The sequence below is a fragment of the Geotrypetes seraphini genome, chromosome 3 (genome assembly GCF_902459505.1).
Source record: "Geotrypetes seraphini chromosome 3, aGeoSer1.1, whole genome shotgun sequence".
NCBI classification, from domain to species: Eukaryota; Metazoa; Chordata; class Amphibia; order Gymnophiona; family Dermophiidae; genus Geotrypetes; species Geotrypetes seraphini.
Genome location: NC_047086.1, coordinates 259,340,947 through 259,362,046, shown reverse-complemented (window position 1 = coordinate 259,362,046; position 21,100 = coordinate 259,340,947). Strand labels below are relative to the sequence as shown.

The window sequence follows — 21,100 nt, the reverse complement described above, 5'->3', positions numbered from 1 at the left end:
GCTGGAGGAAGCGCAGGCAAGCTTGGTTCCGATTGGTGCTGGCGGCGGCTGCCGGGAGGAGGGCTTCGTGGAGCGCCGCCACACGCAACACCTCACAGTCTCCTGAGCCGCGTCCTCGCCACCCCGATTGCCGGCGTTCAGTCTTCACGCTTCCACGACGCAGGGTAAGGGTAAGGGAGCCGAGTCAGCGGGGGTTGGGCTGGGAGGGAAGAGAAGCGGTCTGCCTTGGGTTTATCAAGGCCTGGCTTCTTCGGGCAGCAGCAGCGTTTACAATTCGCTGCTGTTGCCGGCTTCAGGCCTTCTTCTCTGGCGGGTCCTGCCTACTTTCTGTTTCAGGAAGACGACCCGACAGAGAGGAAGACCTGAAGCCGGCAACAGCAATGAATTGTGAATGTTGCTGCTGCTGCCCGATGAAGTTCAAGGAGGAAAGGGAGCAGAGGGGGAAAGAATGGCTTGGAGGGAAGAAGAGATGGCAGGGCATGGAGGGAAGGAGGAATGTATGCCAGACCAAGGGAAAAGGAAGGGGGAAAGGAAGGAGGAGATGCCATATGGAACAGAGAGAGAGAGAGGGCGGACACTGGATGGAAAGAGAAGAGGGCAGTGAATGGAAGAGGCAATACAGAGGGTGAACAGTAGATAGAAGGGGTAGAGAGAGGGAGACAGACACTGAATGGAAGTCTGAGGGACAGGGGGAGCAGACGTTGGAAGGAAGTGGGGAAGAGAAAGAAAAAAGGGCACATGCAGGATTGAGGGAAGAGGATAGAGTTAGAAATAAAGATAGACAGACAGGGGGCCAGGGAGAGACAGACAGAAAGAATGACAGACAGACAGCATCCAAGGAGAGAGAGACAAATAAAAAAAAAAACCAGACAGACGTACTCTAGCACCCTTTAATGTAACGGGCTTAAACACTAGTTGTGAATAAAATGCTGCAAATAGAGGCAATAAAGAAGGCTAATCCATTATTATCTAATGATATACAGCATTTTCTTGATAAATGGTGTCGAAAAGCAGTAATTAAAAATGAATCATGGACATGGCCCAGAGAAGGGTCTTTATTATGGTCAGACTTATGTTGTTTGTGAATATGGATTTTAGATTCAAAGTCAGGGAAGTCTCAGCAGAAACATTCAGAACATTGATATTTGTGGAATGAATTTTGTGAGAATTCTCCAGGGTCCCCAACAACATTAAAGACAAGCATACGATTCTCTCTCCGGGGATAGGGGGAATTCTGAGCCTCCAATGTATGTAGAGGCTGGTAAGGTTAAGAGTAGTTTATATCCGATCCTTACAAGTACCCCCGAGGTAGCGATTGGTTATACACCTTTAAAAATAGCTAGAGAAGAGACCTCACTATCTACAGTTAGTCACACCTCCTTACCCATGGCACCAGAACCAGGTAGCCGGGGTAAAGAACGGGTCCATGTATCTGGAGCCCTACAAATGCAACCTTTAGGGACAGGTGCTGAAGAATTAACAGATACAGATGCTGGGGAGGAAGTGATAATTTGAGAGCGCAAAGACAATGCAGAGCGAAAGCTGGAAGGACTTCAGACAAGTCAATCAGATTTAACTATGAAAGCCCTGCAGAATTTAGAAGAACAAACAGATGTTTTACACAAGTGGGCAGAAGAATTATTAACACCTGGGGGCCAGGGTAGAGGTTCAGGTACTTATGTGAGCCAGGCTATGATACCTAGGGATTATGTAGCACAGCAGGAAAATCCCTGGCTCTACGTAGTCCCATGGTGTGATAATTTGGTTGGTTGGACTGAAGCGTCAAGTTCACAGATGGAGAAATGGCCCAGGGCTGGCTCTTTAGATTCAAGTAAATTAGACATAGCACAATTTTGTATATGGGATGGGAAAGGAGATCCACAATGGGATTACCCATATATGCAAACAGGTTTAAGAATATGGGAAAAATATGAACAAAGTAATGTAGATAATAAATCTCAGGAGCTTAGAAATGTAGGATCACCCATTTTACAACTACCCCTGATTTATAAGCCTCTAACAGGAGAGGTATAACCACTATATATATACCCTGGTCTTTTATGGACCAGGAAAATATTAAGAAACAGTTACCCTCTATGTTAGAAGGAGCCAGCAATTGGATAGCAAAATTTAAACAATTAACGGCAGGATATACATTAGCGATAGGGGATATTAAGCGGATGTTGTATCTTTGCATAAAGTTTCAAAGTTCAAAGTTTCAAAGTTTTTATTAACATTTGATGAAACGCCTATTTGAATTACTAAGCGATGAACAACATTTAATAAAAGCATGAGTCATATAACAACAAACAAACTAACAAAAATTCTTCAATAAAATACGGACGTGAGACGGAAGGAAAGGAGGAAAAGTTACAATTTTGTCTTAGAAGAAATAAACAATCAAGGCAAAAACAAAAGGAAATTGAGGGGGTTGAAACTAGAGCATATTTTATAATAAGATTAAATGTTAAAAGCATCTTTAAAAAGATAAGATTTTAGTGATTTTTTAAAGAGTATAATATCTTTTTCGTTTTTAATATATTGTGGCATGGAATTCCACAATTGCGGGCCCATTATGGAAAACATGTCTGATCTTCTTAGAAACATAGAAATAGACGGCAGATAAGGGCCACGGCCCATCCAGTCTGCCCACCCTAATGACCCTCCCCTACCTTTACCTTGTGAATAGATCCCACGTGTCGATCCCATTTGGCCTTAAAATCAGGCACGCAGCTGGCCTCAATCACCTGAAGTGGAAGACTATTCCAGCGATCAACTACCCTTTCAGTAAAAAAGAACTTCCTGGTGTCACCTCGCAGTTTCCCGCCTCTGATTTTCCACGGATGATCTCTTGTTGCCGTGGGACCCTTAATAAAGAAGATATCTTCCTCTGTCTTGATGCGGCCCGTGAGATATTTGAACGTCTCGATCATGTCTCCCCTCTCTCTGCGCTCCTTGAGTGAGTATAGCTGTAATTTTTCTAGCCGTTCCTCGTACGGGAGATCCTTGAGTCCCGAGACCATCCGAGTGGCCATTCTCTGGACCGACTCCATCCTCAGCACGTCCTTGCGATAATGCGGCCTCCAAAATTGCACACAGTACTCCAGGTGGGGCCTCACCATGGATCTATACAATGGCATAATGACCTCCGGCTTACGGCTGACGAAACCCCTGCGTATGCAACCCATGATTTGTCTTGCCTTAGATGAAGCTTTCTCCACTTGATTGGCAGCCTTCATGTCCTCACTGATGATCACCCCTAAGTCTCGCTCTGCTACCGTTCTTGTTAGGATCTCACCATTAAGGGTATAAGTCCTGCATGGATTTTGGCTACCCAAGTGCATAACTTTGCATTTTTTGGCATTGAAACTGAGTTGCCAGGTCCTAGACCAGCGCTCCAGTAGGAGTAGATCGTGCATCATGTTGTCGGGCATTGAGTTTTTGTCAGTTGTGCTTTTGCCCACTACATTGCTTAGCTTGGCGTCATCGGCGAATAATGTTATTTTACCTCGGAGCCCTTCTGTCAAGTCACTTATGAAGATATTGAACAGGATCGGGCCCAAGACCGAGCCTTGGGGCACTCCACTGATCACCTCCGTCATTTCAGAGGGGGTGCCGTTTACCATTACCCTTTGAAGCCTACCTCCAAGCCAGTTCCCAACCCATTTTGTCAATGTCTCGCCCAATCCTATAGAACTCATTTTACTTAGCAACCTGCGGTGTGGTACACTATCGAATGCTTTGCTAAAGTCCAGGTACACGATGTCCAGGGACTCCCCAACATCTAGCTTCCTCGTCACCCAGTCAAAGAAGCTGATCAGGTTGGATTGGCAGGATCTCCCCTTAGTAAATCCATGTTGACGGGGATCCCGCAGGTTCTCCTCATCAAGGATTGTGTCTAATTGGTGTTTGATTAAGGTTTCCATTAGTTTGCTCAATACTGATGTGAGACTCACCGGTCTATAGTTTGCTGCCTCAATTTTTGAGCCTTTCTTGTGAAGTGGAATGACGTTAGCCGTCTTGTACCTACTATTTTTAAGGAAGGGACGGATAAGAGGTTTTGAAATGATGAGCGAAGTGGACATAAAGTGTTATGGGGGATTAACATTTTAGATATAAATTGAGGTTCGTTAAAAGACAGGGTTTTGAATATAAGTAGCATGACCTTAAAGGGTACACGATGGCTGATTGGCAGCCAATGGGCGTCGGTCATCAGAGGTGTAACATGCATAGGGGGGGTCAAGCCAGTGAAAATTTTAGGCAAGCTGGATTTCCATCCCTAAATATGACTAACTCTGCACATGATGGTTCAGCATTCAATGCGGTCAGACCCCGGATTTGGCAAGCGATACGTATGTTATACCCTGATCATAAAGATATGAACAGGGTAACTGCACACAAATTTAAAGTAGGAATGGATATTTATGACTTTATAAAACTGTTTGAGGAAAATTGGGAAAAAAAAACTGGAGACCCAGTGTTTGCCCCAGGAATGATAGCCGTCGCTTTTCAAATGCTGAAAACTACTCTGCCTAAAAATATACAAACTAGATTAGATACTGTGGTTGGTTTGGAAAACAGGGCTTGGGTAGAGATAGTGTCCCATATCACTCACTATTGCCGATTAGCTGAAGATGAGCAAAGTAAACAGGATAAAGAGTTAGTGCAGATGCAGAAGAAGGTTATGACAATGCAAATTAAAGAGGAACATGCAAAAGAAAATGAGCGAGATAAGAAAGACACAGTGATGGAGTTAGCTCAAATAAATTGGGCTGGGAACACAGATAGGTTGGAAGTCGTATCCTGGACTTGTGGACGGTTGGGACATTATCGTAATGAGTGCAGAATAGGCATAGCAAGTTGAGGAAGGGCTAAAGTCGGTAGTTGAATGCGAGGACAAGGAAGAGGAAATTTTAGGGGTGTACGAGGTCAGGGCAGACCCAGGGGATGGCAACCCTGGACATCACAGTAGCTACATTTCTGGGAACCTGAACCTGTGTCAGGAAAGGGATTTGGAAGACAGGATTGCCTATCTCAGTATATTTCTTTCAAAATTCCAAAAGGTAAAAGGGGGGATCCGTGCCTTTAAATTAAAGTAAATGGTCATGATCATAGTTTTATTGTGGATACTGGAACGACTATGACTACACTAAATTTTATCCCTGTGGGAGCACTGATTTTGAATGAGAGTATTACCACCATGGGGATAGATGGGCAGGAAAATGAAAAATGTATCTCTGCACATTGAGGGAAAAACTTTGCATATGCCAGTGGTATATGCGCCTGAATGTCCAGTGAATTTATTAGGGAGAGATGCACTACATAAATTGGAAGCCACAATCGTGTTTGAACTAGAATTACCATGTCAGTGGGATGAAAGGCAGGGGGTCATGTCTGTGGACATCGTTATGAACAGAAGAACAAACAAGTAAGCCTCCATCATTTGTGCACTCAATATTATTGAGTATACAAGATGATGGAAAAATTATGTTCTTACCTGTTAATTTTCTTTCCTTTAGATGCAGCAGATAAATCCAGAGACCAATGGGATAGCACACATCTACCAGCAGGTTGAGATAGAGAAACTGATTAACAGATGGTCCTATTGGCTGGCACGCCTCCTGCATCTTCAGTATTGCTCCTTGCCCAAGCATCCTTAACCATCAATATGCTTAGCATGTAATAAACTTTTTTCTCATAACAAATTTCAAAAGGTAATAATACAGAATACAACTATCAAAAATAACAGACTTCAAAAGTTGCAAAAGAAAAAACCAACAGTCAATATCCAGAAAGGGTGGGGCTCTGGATTCATCTGCTGCGTCTAAAGGAAAGAAAATTAACAGGTAAGAACATAATTTTTCCTTCCTTAGCAACAGCAGCAGATGAATCCAGAGACCAATGGGATGTAGCAAAGCAATCCTCAATCTGGGTGGGAAGCAAACGCCGCCTCCGCAACAACCGAAGCACTAAACGCAGCCTCCGCATGCGCCCCCACATCCAACCGGTAATGCTGAGATAAAAGTATTCTTGGAAGACCAAGTAGCCGCATAACAAAATTCCTGCAATGAAAAAAAGCCTCTGGACTGAGTCCAAGTAGCCATCATTGCTCTGGCTGAATGGTCATGAAGTTCTTCCACCAACTGCTTCCCTGCAATCAAGTAAGCGTATAGAATGTCCTTCTAGACCCTTCGAGCGATGGAGGCTTTGGACGCTTCCATACGTTTGTCGTGTCCCTTGAAGAATACAAAGAGGTGATTTAAACGACTAAAAGTCGTTAGAAACCTACAGATTGCGGAGAATGCTACGCACCTTTAAAAAAAACGCAGTGAAGAACAGCTCACCTCCCCATTCCTCCTCCCAGGAAGAAGGAAGGAAAAGTGAGAGCAACATAAAAGAAAGGATGACACCACATTAGAAAGAAATTGTGGTACTGTCCGAACTGACAGAATTTGTAAATCAGAAATAAGAATCCCCGCCGTACAAGGCCTGCAACTCAGAAAACTGCCGAGCTGAAGCCATGGCCACAAGAAATACCGTGTTCAACGTCACAGCCTTTTAGATTCTCAAAAGATACAGTTGAAACGAAGCCTTCTGTAAACTGCGAAGAAGTACCTTAAGACTGTACTCTGGACAGGGCTTTTGTTTGGAAGTTCCTTCCTTGAAACAGGTGAAATCAGGAATTTGCTGACGATTTATGATAGCAGTTCAGGGAACAGTGCTGTGGAATACTTTACCTCTTGAAGTAAAGCGTCAACCTTACTAAACTTTAAGAAATTATTGAAGATGGAGTTATTTAGACGCTATCTTTCTCCATGATTTCTGCATTATGATAAGTGTGATTAGAAAGCAGTTGATAGTATAGTAGGTGAAAGATTGTTATCTGTATTGTATAGTATGTGAAAGATTTTGTTGTCTGTATTTTAATTATGAATGTAATTATGTAACTTGTACAGAACTAGAGAATGGCGCGAGTAATACCGTATTTTTCAGACCATAAGGCAAACCCACCTGTAGAGGAGGAAAAAACAATAAAAAAAAAATTTGGTTCAGAATTTTTTTCTTCTTGGTTTTTCCTCCTCTACACACAGATGCATCTGATGTTGGGAAGCCCAAAGCCGCACGCAGCCACCCGAAGCTACCCGAAGCTGCCCAAAGCCTTCCCTGTACTTTTTTTAATGGCAGTGGTCCAGCGTGGTCTCCTGGACGGCTGCCTTTGTCTTAGAAGAGCGACGCACAATGCAGGAGGCAACCTTTGTGCTTCCTGCCTGGTCCCGTACCGCTCTGTGATTGGCTGCAACCAATCACAGAATGGTGTGACCAAGCAGGAAGTGCAAAGATCACGCTCCTGCATTTTGCATCGCTCTTCTAAGACAAAGGCAGCCGTCCAGGAGACCGCGCTGGACCACCGCCACCAAAAAAGGTACTGGGGGGGCATAGTGTATTCAGTCCATAAGAGGTACCCCCTTTTCCACCCCCTTTTTGGGGGTGGAAAAAGTGTGTCTTATGGTCCAAAAAAATACAGTACACTTTAAAATAACTAACTAACTAAAATAAATGATAAGAGACGTTATTAGATATTTTGGCCCTGATTCAGCCTCAGCACCCTGGGGTTGTGGGTTCAAACCCCGCACTGCTCCTTGTGACCCTGGGCAAGTCACTTAATCCTCCATAGCCCCAGGTGCGTTAGATAGATTGTGAGCCCACCGGGACAGATAGGGAAAATGTTTGAGTACCTGATTGTAAAACCGCTTAGAAAACCTTGATAGGCGGTATATAAAAAAAAAATATCCTAATCCTAATCCTAATTCTGCAAAGTGCTCACGATTATAGGCAGCTGTAGGCGTCCTACAGCTGTCTAATCAGCCAATCGGGAGGCACTTAAAAAAAAATGCTCCCCAGGAGGCCGCCAATATTGAAGGCGCCTCCAGGGAGCCTAGAGAGGCCCACAAGCCCGCCTAAGCTCGCATAAGGCTAGCCTACATGGTAAGTAGACGCGGCCGCTGTACCTAATCGCGGCAAGGATCTCCCTGCCATGATTAGTATAGTGTTTGTGGCTATGACCGCAAGTCTCCCCTCCCCCCAGCAATCACGGCAGAAGGGTACCCAACCCCTCCTGCCAACCCCCACAATGACCCTCCTGACAATTGCAGCAGAAGGGTACCCAACCCCTCATGCTGACCCCCCCAATGGCCCTCCTGACCAATCAGGCCCTAGGATCCTGTGGGTTGGGCAGGGGAGGGGCAGGTCCGCCTCATTTGGATGGAGGCGGGCCTGCTGGCCGGATTAATGAGGAGCTGTCCGGTCCAACTTGAGAAAGTAAGTCTAAGGGGGGGTTCCAATGGGGGGGTTCGTTGGGGGGTCCGGCAGGAGGTGTTGGGCACCCTCCTGCCACGATTGTCAGGAGGGCCGTTGGGGGGGGTCGGCAGGAGGGGTTGGGTACCCTCCTGCCACGATCGTCGGGGGGTTGTCGGCAGGAAGGATTGAGCACCTTCCTGCTGGCGATCTTAAGGGGGGCGTTGGGGGGGTCCAGCAGGAGGAGTTGGGCACCCTCCTGCCGGTGATCTTCGGGGGGCCGTTGGGGGGGTGGAGGGGGGGGTTGGGCATATTAAACCCAATTCTGTAACCGGCGTCTGCAACATGGACGTCGGTTACAGAATCGGGTTAACTTTGGGCAGGTGTAGGCCCGATTTTGTATAGGACTCCCGGACCGGCGTCCTATACAGAATCTGGGCCTTTGAGCTTAGGGTTGGATCAACATGTAACCTTCTGCTTGATATTCTTGGACATATCAGGAGCCTTTGATTCTGTAGATCTTCAGAAATTGTTTGAGAGATTGAAAGATCTTGGAGTGGGTGGTACTGTCTTTAAATGGTTAAACTCATACTTGATAGACTGTACTTTTCAAGTAAGGAATGGGACTAAGATTTCGAGTAATTTTCAGGTGAGGAATGGAGTTCCTCAAGGTTTGGCGCTTTCAGCGCTGCTATTTAATATCTATATGGCTACTATTGGTCAGTTGTTTCAATCTTTAGGAGTCGAATAACGCATATTTGCAGATGATATCATTTTCTTCTTCCCAGTGTGTGTATGGGAAGATGGGTTAGAAGAGTTGTTGAGTAATTATTTGAGTGAAATTACTGGATGGATGGAGAAGCAAGGTTTAAGATTGAATGTAGACAAGACTGAGGTAATGCTTGTGGGGAAACCAGACCACGTTAATTGGCTAAAAACATTAAAAGTAATGGATGAGGTACTGTTAGTGAGAGAGTCCATGACAGTCCTGGGAGTAAAATTGGACCCAGAGCTTACTATGAACTGTAAAGTTGTAAAAACAGTGCAAATACGTTTTGCACAGATACACTTACTATACGGTTTGAAACCAATGTTGTCATCATCTGACTTCCGTGCTGTTGTACAAGCAATGATCTTGTCATGGCTGGATTACTGCAATGTCCTGTACCTGGGAATCACTAAGACTAGGTGTAGGGCACTGCAGGTGGTCCAGAACGCTGTGGAAATATTGATAACTGGAACATCAAGATATGAGCATATTACTCCATATCTTCGACAACTGCACCGGTTGCGTTTCAAATTCAGTACAAAGCAATCATGTTTTGTCATCAGTTTCTATATGGTATGATGCCTAAAATTTTGAAGAACATGATGCCTTGTTATCAACCACAAAGATCCCTGCGTTCTGCATTGCTGAAAACAAAGGCCAACCCTAAACATGTAGATACAAATGCCATGACTTTTACATGAAAACTAAAAGGAGCAAAAACCTCTCTAAAACATCGAGAGGAGAGTGATTAAAGGGAATGTAGCAACCATACAAAGTAATCACTCAAATAGTGTATAAACAGATGCTTGTAACCATATGGCTTGTTCATAGAGTTTTGGAGCTCAGAGATATGGAGGTGATAACAGGGACGAATCCCAACACTACCACCTCACTGCCCAATCATTGCTACAACTCTAGAAGCCTGTTGTAGATGATATCATTATTTAAAGCGTGCTCAAAGCTACTACTTTTATGAAATACTTGAGAAATTATTGAAATTTAGAACAGCAAACTTAACTTAAGCTTGCAGGTTCCGACGGACGTGGCCCGTATCGTTCCTGCTTCAGGGAACCGAAGAAGGAATTGAACAACACTCAAAAGATGGGCGCAGTGAGACTCAATTAAATATACTAGTTTTTCTTATCGGCATAGAACAATATGCCGATAAGAAAAACTAGTATATTTAATTGAGTCTCACTGCGCCCATCTTTTGAGCATTGTTCAATTCCTTCTTCGGTTTCCTGAAGCAGGAACGAAACGGGCCACGTCCGTCGGAACTTGCAAGCTTAAGTTAAGTTTGCTGTTCTAAATTTCAATAATTTCTCAAGTATTTCATAAAAGTAGTAGCTTTGAGCACGCTTTAAATAATGATATCATCTACAACAGGCTTCTAGAGTTGTAGCAATGATTGGGCGGTGAGGTGGTAGTGTTGGGATTCGTCCCTGTTATCACCTCCATATCTCTGAGCTCCAAAACTCTATGAACAAGCCATATGGTTACAAGCATCTGTTTATACACTATTTGAGTGATTACTTTATATGGTTATGACTTTTACATGTGCAGGAGTCAAGCTATGGAATGGCCTTGTTGGCCAGATTCGAAAATGTGTAGATAGGAATTCTTTTAGGAAAATGTTGAAGACTCAACTATTTGTTGATGCATTTTTCAGAGCAATTGATTTTATGTTAGACTGAAGATGTCTGTTTTATCTTCCTATTTTGTATAGATTTTTAACATTTTATGTAAAATGTAAACTTGTAAATCGTTTTGGATAAAAACGGTATAGAAATTTTAAAAATAAATAAATACTTACATGGCATAAATGTGCGTAAGGCGAGTTTCTTTCATTTGAAAGGAAGCTCCGTAATGAAAGGGCATAGGATGAAATTAAAAAGTGATAGGCTCAGAAGAAATCTAAGAAAGTACTTTTTTACAGAAAGGGTGACAGTTGCGTGGAATAGGCTTCCAGTAGAAGTGGTAGAGATAAAGACTGTGTCTGAATTCATGAAAGTGTGGACTAGGCATGTGGAATTTCTTAGGGAGAGAAGGAAATAGTGGATACTGTGGATGGGCTGAATAGATGAGCCATTTGGCCTTTATCTGCCATCATATTTCTATGTTTTTATGGACAGGGTCAATGTAAGCGGTACTAGAAAGGTGATCATGGTAGGTTTTGGCATGTTACTGAGGTGGGGCAGTATGAATTTGGTTTTGACAGTGCACATTTTGAAGTGAATTTTTATATCCAACTCAATGCTATACTATCTCAGTGCTATGATTGCAAAAGGAGAAATTGTTTTGTTTGGGGCATGACTTCAGTTTGGACTCTCATTAACCTTTTTCTGAATATTTGCAAAGTCTAAAGTATAAGATCCAAGTTTAGAGTGGAATTGGGTTGTTTAGGGTATTTGTTATTTTTGCTCCCATTCCTGGTTCTTTTCCTACGATAACCTCTTTGTCCTATTTTTTGGTTGGGGTTCCTGCGTGGTTTGCATTTGACATTACACTTCTTCCGTATTCACAGTGGATGCGGGGGGAACATAGCCGTGAATAACTGTTTATATGTTATTTGTGGTTTTTTTGTAACAGCCAGCATTTTTGCTATTGAAACCGTGAATAACTAGACAATCTGCAGCTGAAGGTACCTGGGAGTGTACCAGATGACGCATATGTGAGCAGCTCGATCTCTCTCAATCTCACTGGTTGGGCTGGCTGGGCTTCGTGTAGGCTCTGCTTCTTCTCCGTGTCACAATGAGAGGGGGTGGGGTGGGGGCCTGCGTGAAGGACGTGTCAGTTTTCAAAGCGCTCAGCACTTGCATTTCCTGCACTGTCTTCTGGGTTGTTATGTCGCCCTGTGGATTGTATTTGGGTCTGCTCTCCTCAGAGCTTCATAGATTCGCCATCACACAGGTATTTCTGTCAGGTGAGCCCTCCAAAAGGCACGGTTTTTACTTTAATTGCTCTCTGTGATGTAACTCTGATTTTGCATGTGAATATTCAGTGGGTGAGGAAACGAACTGTAGTGGCCCAAGGCAGAAGCACTCCTCGTTTGTTTTCATTTTTATTTGAATCAGGGGTAGCAAGGCAAAATGTATTATACAGGATGATTCCTTTAATTGAAGGTTGATCACCTGCATCTCAGTTTCAAACGTAGTTTGGGTTCAGAGTTGATTGATTTAGGGGGACAGATCTGCATGCGAAAAGTCACGAATAAATGAAACTGCGAGTGCAGAAACCGCGAATACGGAGGGAGAAGTGTAGTGTATATCTGAAGTTTGTTTTTTCTCAGGGTGTACATTAAATAACTTTGCAATGAAAGTCTGCACACTTTTAATGAACAGCTTATTAAATTAGACTCTGTGGCTGCCATTTTAGCAGCACTGGCCAGTTAAAGAAGTAAAAAACAAAGCTCAAATCTTGAATTTTTGGCTCATACACTTACCTCCTCTTCTACAAAGCCGTGCTAGTGGCTGTCGTGTGGTAACAGCCCCGAAGCCCATAGAGATTTAAAGGGCTTTGGGGCTGTTTCTGCGCAGCTTTGTAGAAGAGGGAGTTAGTGAAAAATTTATTTAATAATATATATTGAAGGTCGTTTTAGAAACATCTACATGTGAACATAGTGAAAGGAAAGGATAAGTTTTCTGTCTCTGTCTATGCTGGAAGTAATCAAATGCAAAATGTTCTGTTTACTCTCTTAATGGTTTGGGAAGAGGTCATTTAATTTACTTTAACTAGGTTAGTTGTCTGAGACATGAAGGCTCAACCCCCCACAGCTCTTAACACCTTTAAGATTTAAACAATGAAGTACATATCCTGCTCACGCACCCCCTCCCCTCTCTTGTCCATCCCCCTTTTCCTGTGATGGTTACCACTGACCCATGTGAAAGGATATATAACTGAATGTATTCTGGAAATAAAACAGGTAATTTCTTTGGGCCTTCTGTGAATCCTTCTTACCTAAGGAAATTGCCTCCAGACGTCTGTAATAGATGACAGAATGTTTTGCAGGACGATTTCGGGACCAAGAAACGGATCCTGTTCGTTTCAATTTGGGGGCTATGTCCGTGATGGACTTGACATTACCAATATTTTGTGAGTATTTCTGAATTTTGAATTCTGTTCTTTAATACTCACAGGTATTGGCATCATGTTCCAACCCTTTATTTAAATTGTAGGGTTTTTGGTAAACCCGCCGCGGTTACTGTCCTTTTGGCAAGGACAAATATTAATGTGGAGTTTTCGGTAAATTCCCGCCGCGAAAATAAGCAGCTGCCATTCTTTCGGGAAGAATGAAATTAAGTGAAGACTTTTGGAAAGTCTCTATTGTGGATTTATAGAAACGTCTGCGCATTCTGTCATCTGTGCCATTCTTTGCATGCGCTTTTCTCTTCTATCGCTTAGATAAGATTTTATAGAGTATAAGATTATATTGTATATTATTAATGTACCTCGCTTATAAGGTAAGGTAAGCGAAAATTTCTGCATTGTTATATTGTTTTTTTTATTGAAAAAATTCCTGCATTGTGATATTGTTTTTCTAATGGGTCATAAAGGCACTTAGGATTCTCCACCTCCTAGACAGATGAGACTTTGTTCGCTTCAGTAATAATAATAATAATGGTAATAACTTTATTCTTCTATACCGCCACAATCTTGCGACTTCTAGGCGGTTTACATTTAAGAGAGCTGAACATTCAGCGATTTACAATATGTGGAGGGAGGACAGAGTACAGAGACTATTAGGAATCAAAATTACAAAATATAATGTTTGCTAAGAATTTCGGAGCGGACCTGTAAAGAAAAATTGCAGCTTTCCTAAAAAAAAAGGGAAAAAATTACAATGTACAGTTTGTTTAGAGATTCAGAAACAGCAAGAATTAGGATTTCAGAGAGCATTGTGAAAAGAAAAAGTACTTGGTGAGGTTCTGTTTAGGTGATGTATCTGTTGAATAGGGTAGTTTTTATGAGTTTTCTAAAGGCATTGTAGGTCAGTTCGGCTTTATTAATGTGACTGTCTAGCCAATGTTGTTGTTTATTTGCTTGGAGCATGAAGGTTCTGTCCAGAAAGGTTTTGTATTTACAATTGGTTATGCTTGGGTATGAAAAAAAAATAGCTGTTTCTGGTTTGTCTTGTTGGGTTGTGGAGTGCAAAGTGGGTTTGTAGATACATAGGTGCTAGTCCCCAAACTAGCTTGAAACATATGCAGGAGAACTTGAATAATATTCTTGCCTCGACTGACAGCCAGTGCAGTGGTTTGTGGTGGGGGTGACATGGTCATTCTTTTCTAATCCATATATCAAACGGACAGCTGAGTTCTGAATGATACCCAAATAAACGATATTACAATAGTCCAGGGTAGAAAGCACTAGCGATTGCACTAGTAATCTAAACGAAAGTGGGTCAAAGTATTTTTTGATGGTCTTTAATCTCCATAGCATCGTGAAACATTTTGTTGCCACAATATTCGTGTGTTCAATCATAGTGAGGTGTGTGTGTCCAATGTGATTCCCAATATTTTTATTGTGTTGGTAATTGGGTAATCATGGTCTTTTATATGTAGCGTTGAATTGGCAATTTTATCCGTTGGGCTTGCAAGGAAGATTTTTTGTTTTTTTCTGTGTTAAGTTTCAGTTTGAAGTTGCTTGTCCAATGTTCTATTTCGGTCATTATATGAGTAATGTATTTTGAGGTTTCATTTGTTATGCTATTCACTGGGATTAGGGTGGAGATGTCGTCTGCATATATGTAATAGATCAGGTTTGGTTTTTGCAGTGGGTGTCCTAGAGAGGATATGTAAATGTTGAATAGGGTAGGTGAAAGTGGTGAACCCTGTAGGGCTTAATATGAATTGAATGTGAGTGAACCAGGTTGTGGATGTGTGGTATGGGTGAAGTGGTTGAGTTGGAGTCGGAGATCTGATTCTGATTCTGTGGCAGTCTTTGGCGGGAAGAGGAGGAGGACAGCCCCTCCTTCTCCTTTGTTGTAGTGACAAGCAGGCTGACTAGTTTTCAGCACTGTTTGTAGGCCGGCTGAGAACTTTTCAGCAGCTTGTTTGATACATAGACAAATTGTCTGAAATAAGTTTTTAAGAATGATAAAAGAATATTGGAAATGTTATAAAATGTTAATGTATATTCAGTGGACAGAACGAATAAGAGCTCCCTGTAAGTAGGTTTCAGGTGTGTTTGGGGAACTTACCGAAACAAAATGAAAAAGGGTAGAAATACATTTGTGTAATTATTAAAACAGACAGTCAGAAAGGCATATATTTAAAAACAAAACAAATTATAATGAAAAAGAAAGAGAGAAGGATCAAAACAAAAGGGAGGAAACAAAAAATAAATAATCTAGCACTTTGTAGAAAAGATTAAAATGAATAAGAAAAGCAAGGAGCAAAGTCCCATTACAGTCCTTAAAAGGACTATTATACTCCAAATGCGTCTTTAAAAAGAAAGGCCTTCAAGCTAGTTTTAAATTTATCAAGTGATGAACTTTCTCTTATATAGTTTGGTGCTGAGTTCCAGACGATAGGGGCCGTCACAGAAAAGATATTAGTATGCATGGTGCCAATGTGTCTTAAAGAGGGTCAGGATAAATTAACTTTAATTAATACAGGGGCCAGAATTAGTTTTACAGATAGAGCAAGAAAAATATGGAAATTTGTGAGATTCAAGTTTCAAGTTTATTTTTAACTTATTGAATAGCTTAATTTAATTTGCTAAGCGATTTACAAATAAAAAACAAAAGGTGTACACATAAGCTTATTTATAATAAATTACATGAGTTTGACATATTGACATACAAACTAACAGATACATAAGGAAAAAAGGGCAGAACTACAATTGTATTAATAAAGCACAAAAGAAGACATGAATGGTGAAAACAATAGGAATAGGGAATAAATAAATTAAAGGCGTCTTTAAAAAGGAAGCTCTTCAGATTGCCTTTAAAATGGTTTAGGTCATTTTCTTCTCTTACATGCTGAGTTAAGGTGTTCCATAATTGTGGGGCCATTACAGAGAAGATATCATGATGACGAGTTCCGATAACTTTCAGTGATGGAATTGTTAAGAGTTTTTGATTAATGAATCTTAAAGAAAGTGATATACTATGGGGAGTAAATAGTTATTAATGAATTGGGGTTCGTTCAAAGACAGTGTTTTAAAAACTAAAAGTAGGATTTTAAAGGTAATGCAATGAGTAACAGGAATCCAATGTGATTCAATTAGGATTGCAGACAGAGCTTGATAGGTGTGGAAGAGGTTTAATGAAACCTGGACCCAAGAGGCAGGACTTAGTGCCCATGCAAATATGGATTCCCTACTTCAGACTTTCCTTTCTAACCTCCGTTCTCCTTTGCAGATTCTGGTCAAACAAATGATTTCAGAATGGCCCACTAGTTCTCGTGCATAATTTCAGATTGAAAAAAGGAGCAGTGCGGGGTTTGAACCCCCAAGCCTCAGGTTCCTTAGGCTGTAGCGCTAACCACTACGCAACACTCTCCTATGCTTTGAGATCTCTAAGCCTCGGGAAATCCTGCATTATTAGGGCCAGCTACCTACCTGGGGACCGCGCCTGTCCGCTCCTCGCGGAAGAGGGGGTCACGGGTTTCGTAGCGGGCGGGCCCCTGTCTCCGATTGAGATGGTAATAATCCATCTAGAAGTACTGGATGTTTTAATTGCGGAGACCCTGGTCACTGGCTTAATCAATGCCCATCTGGCCGGTGCCCAAAGCCGCCCTTCGGACGGACTTTGGTGCAAAGAGGTGAAACCCTGTATACTAGCTGCCCTTGTTATTGTTGACATGTTCTCCCGATAACCTGAAGTTTTTTCCCACTACAAATGAAACTGCTCAGACTATGGTGAACATTACAGATTCGAAGGAAGCGCTTCACAGGCACATTTTAGGCAGAGCAAAAAATTATGACCCCAATATTCAAAACAAGTTATCCAGATAATGACTGCCATTATCAGGATAATTGCTCTGGCCAGCACAATCTATTGATTTTTACAGAGTATACAGATTTTACAAAACACCCTCCATGTTCAGCAGTGCCATCTGTAAACTACTGGGGGAACAGTGGGGATCTCAATTCCTACTTTGATGTGGAAAATGGGGCTTAATTATTACCTGTATAAAAGCTTTTGCAAACAGTGTAGTTGTTGGTGCCAGAACAAATCGCAGTGTGTCAGGAACTTCTGGATCTATATCAATCAGTACTTCCATCCAACCATGTTTTGTTTTCTGTTTAATAAAATGAAAAAAGCCTTTTAGAATATGTATTTAATTAATCATCCCATAATGTTTAGTGCAAGATATTTTTTTCTTTTTTAGTAGCACTATTAAAAAATACACTCCCACGAACAATTGGCACTCAGTCAACCCTTCCCAAGGTTTCAAAAAAAATTTTTCAGTCAAACGTTTCTCATTCATAGCTTGGGCAAACAGCAATAACTGCATCCTTCCTACTGCTGAGAGGAATAGTAAAGCCTGAATAAACCTTCTTAATGTTTAGGCAACTGCTGATCTTCAATCTGTACTCCTTTATTGGCTTCACTATAAATAATGTATGAGCCTCAAAATTATTTTCTAGGCATGCAAATTTGTTTGAATGATGTCAGCAACATGTGAAAATGGGCAAAGGATGCACACGCTCAGTGCAAAGTCAGCACAAAATACGAGCAAGAAGCTAAAATCATATCACATTTTAGCCGGCTGTCACATTTAAACATCCTCTCAAAACCTAAATGGCCTGGTCCATGGGAAACAATGGACAAAAAGGCAGCAAGATACAAATTTTTTTTATACTAACAAAAGGCAAATGGTTATAAAGTATTATAAATTGCCATGGAAGGTCAAGATGTTTGTAAGTTTAACAAAATTATCATGATTCTACCACTAAAACAAAGCTCACTGCCCTGTAACTTCTCAATACTTCTCTAGTTCCTCTCTTACAAAGTCAACATTTTTCCTTCTCCAGTTCCATGGAACCAATCCAGTCTCCAAAGACCATCATTTCTGTCTTTCTGTTTGCTCTCATCACCCTAACTTTGGAACTTATTTATTTATGTTCAAATGTTTGCCAGAGGGAGAGCACTCATAACCTTAGCTCTTACTATCCAGATGCCCTTGACATCTAGAATTCCTTTTTTTTAATTTTCTTTAGGAATAAAGACTAGTTTAGATGAAATCTAAGGCAGGTCAAAGCAAATTAATGAGATCAAGAATTTTGCCTTCCTTAAAGGCTTTATTGGAATTGATTAAAGAATATGGTGATTATGCAGATTTCTGATTAAATTTAGATAAATCGGAAGCGTTAGCATCCTCTGTAGAGGTTCAGGCCTTATAATAATAATAATAATAACTTTATTCTTCTATACCGCCATAGTCAGGCGACTTCTAGGCGGTTTACACTGTAAGAAGGCTGGACATTCAGCAAATAGCAAGGTTACAATACAATACAATAAGTCAACCTACAATACAAGACAAAACAATACAATACAATACAGTACAATACAATAAGTGTATACAACACAGTACAATATAATATAACGAGTCTAAATGTAATACTATACAATAAGTCTAAAGACAACACCGTACATAAGTCTAAATACAGTATCGTACAATGAGTCTAAATATAATACAATAGTGAAGAGGGGAAAGGTACAGATTGGGGTTCAATGGGTAATGAGTAACTGAGTATTTCTTTGGAACTTCCATTTGAATTGGAGTACTATGGATAGCGAATATCTGAATACATGAGGGGCATCTTGAGAGAAAGAAAGAAAGGCGTTTAAAGGGAGGGGAGTCCTAGTGCGGGCGGGGACGATTTTAGTCAGTGAGTTTTTTCGAATAGGGCGGTTTTGATCGATTTGCGGAATGCACTGTAAGACAGGTTGGGTTCGTTTATGAAGTTTTTCAGCCAAACTTGCTGTCTGTTCGCTTGGAACTTAAAGGTTCTATCCAGGAATGATTTGTATCTGCAGTCCGTAATCTTTGGGTATGCAAATATGTTTTTGTTTCTGGTCGCTCGTGTGGGGTTGTGTAGGATGAAGTGAGTTTGTAGGTATGAAGGTGCTAGTCCCCAGACTTGCTTGAAACAGGTGCAAGCAAATTTGAATAGTATTCGCGCTTCAATTGGAAGCCAGTGCAGCTTTTTATAGTAGGGGCTGATGTGGTCGTTTTTTCTTAGTCCGAAGATTAGTCGAACGGCGGTGTTTTGTATTAATCTCAGTTTTTTTATTGTTTTTTGTGGGATGCCCAGGTAGATGATGTTGCAGTAGTCAAGAATGGATAAGATCAGTGCCTGTACCAGCAACCTGAATGATGTTGGGTCAAAGTATTTTTTTATGGACCTTAGTCTCCATAGTGTGTAAAAACATTTTTTCACTAGTGAGTTTGTGTGGTCAGTCATAGTTAGGTGTGTGTCTAGAGTGATACCAAGTATTTTTATGTTATTAGCAATTGGGTATTCGTGATTGTTTATTTTTATCGATGTTCTCGTAATTTTGTCATTAGGACTAGCCAGAAAGACTTTTGTTTTTTCTGCGTTTAGTTTTAGTTTGAAATTGGTGGTCCATTTATCGATTTCGGTCATTACGTTTGAGAGATTGTCTACAATTTCTTTTGTGATGTCATTTAAGGGGATTAGAATGGATATGTCGTCTGCATAAATGTAGTGTATTAAGTTTAGTTCTTGTAGGAGGTGGCCTAAGGAGGCGATATAGATGTTGAAAAGTGTGGGCGATAGGGGGGAGCCTTGAGGCACGCCTGATGGGTTTTTCCATGGTTTGGAATAGTTTCCATTGCTTATTACTCGGTAGGATCTGTTTGATAGAAATTCTTGGAACCATTTCTTTGCCTTTCCTGAAATTCCCAGTACTTCAAGGCACAGTAGCATGATTTCATGGTCTACCAGGTCGAACGCGCTGCTGAGGTCTAATTGTAGAATTAGTGCGCTTTTGCCTTTGCTAAAGAGATCATAAAGGTGGTTTAGTAAGGAGGCTAAGACAGTTTCTGTGTTGTATCCTTTCCTGAATCATGATTGGTGTTCACTAAGGATGTTAAATTTGTCCAGGTAGTTTACTAGTTGAAGGTTGACCAATCCTTCTTGTATCTTTGTGAAAAGGGGAATGCTTGCTATGGGTCTGAAATTGGATGTCAGAGATGAAGAGGTTTTCTGATCTTTGGGGATTGGAGTGATTAGTATGTGTCCCAATTTTTTGTTTAATGTTCCGCTTGTGAGGGCGGATGTTAGCCATTCAAATAGTTCCTTTTTAAATTCTAGAGGGGCAACTGTCATGATTTTAGGGGGACATGCATCAAGTAGACAGTTAGATTTGGTGTATTTGTTGAAGAGATTTAGGAACTGATGCCAATTTGGATATTCGAGGTGGTCCCATATCATGTCTACTCTGGTGTCTTGGTCGTGAGGTTCGAGGTATTGAAGAGCATTTGTTATGGTAGTGGGTAGAGTTGCTCTTAAGTTAGCGATTTTATTTTGAAAGAAGTTGGCAAGGGTTTGTGCTGATGGAGTGGGTTCATTGTCCTTTTTCAGTATTTGTGTTGTATCGGTTATGGTTTTTACTAGTTTGAACAATTCTTTGCTGTTTATTTTTGAAGTACCAATTTTTTTTGCATAATGCTTAGTGCGTTTTTCTTTGATCAGGTTTTTGTATGTTTTCATTTTTTGTTTCCAGTTTGTCTTGTCTAACTCATTATTTGTTTTTTGCCAGACTCTCTCCAATTTTCTTAGTTCCTGTTTGGTGGTTAATAGTTCATCGTCAAACCATTCATTTGGTGGTCTATTTTTCTTTTTGTATGTTTTATATGGTGCTATTTGGTCTAGGAGTTCTTTGCTGTAAGTTTCCCATCTTGTAGGGAAATCCTGATTATCATTAGTTATGGGATGTAATTCATAGTGGGTCCAGAATTCTGTTGGGTTAATAATGCCCCGGCTGGTTATTGTGTTCGTGTTGACGTTTTTGAGTTTTTGTTGTGTGTTCTGTCTTTGCCAGTGTAGATTGAACTTGCC

The 21,100-nt window shown here is 41.2% G+C and overlaps 1 protein-coding gene across 5 annotated transcripts in view; it reads right to left on the bottom strand.

The window, feature by feature from the left end:
• The window catches only part of NDUFAF7 (NADH:ubiquinone oxidoreductase complex assembly factor 7), a 268,244-nt gene that overhangs the window by 58,906 nt on the left and 188,238 nt on the right, over positions 1–21,100 (bottom strand). For all 5 annotated transcript variants that reach the window (XM_033935902.1, XM_033935906.1, XM_033935905.1 and 2 more), the window contains one exon: positions 17,197–17,310. In XM_033935902.1, the coding sequence (XP_033791793.1) occupies positions 17,197–17,310 (114 nt within the window). The remainder of the gene's footprint in view (positions 1–17,196; positions 17,311–21,100) is intronic.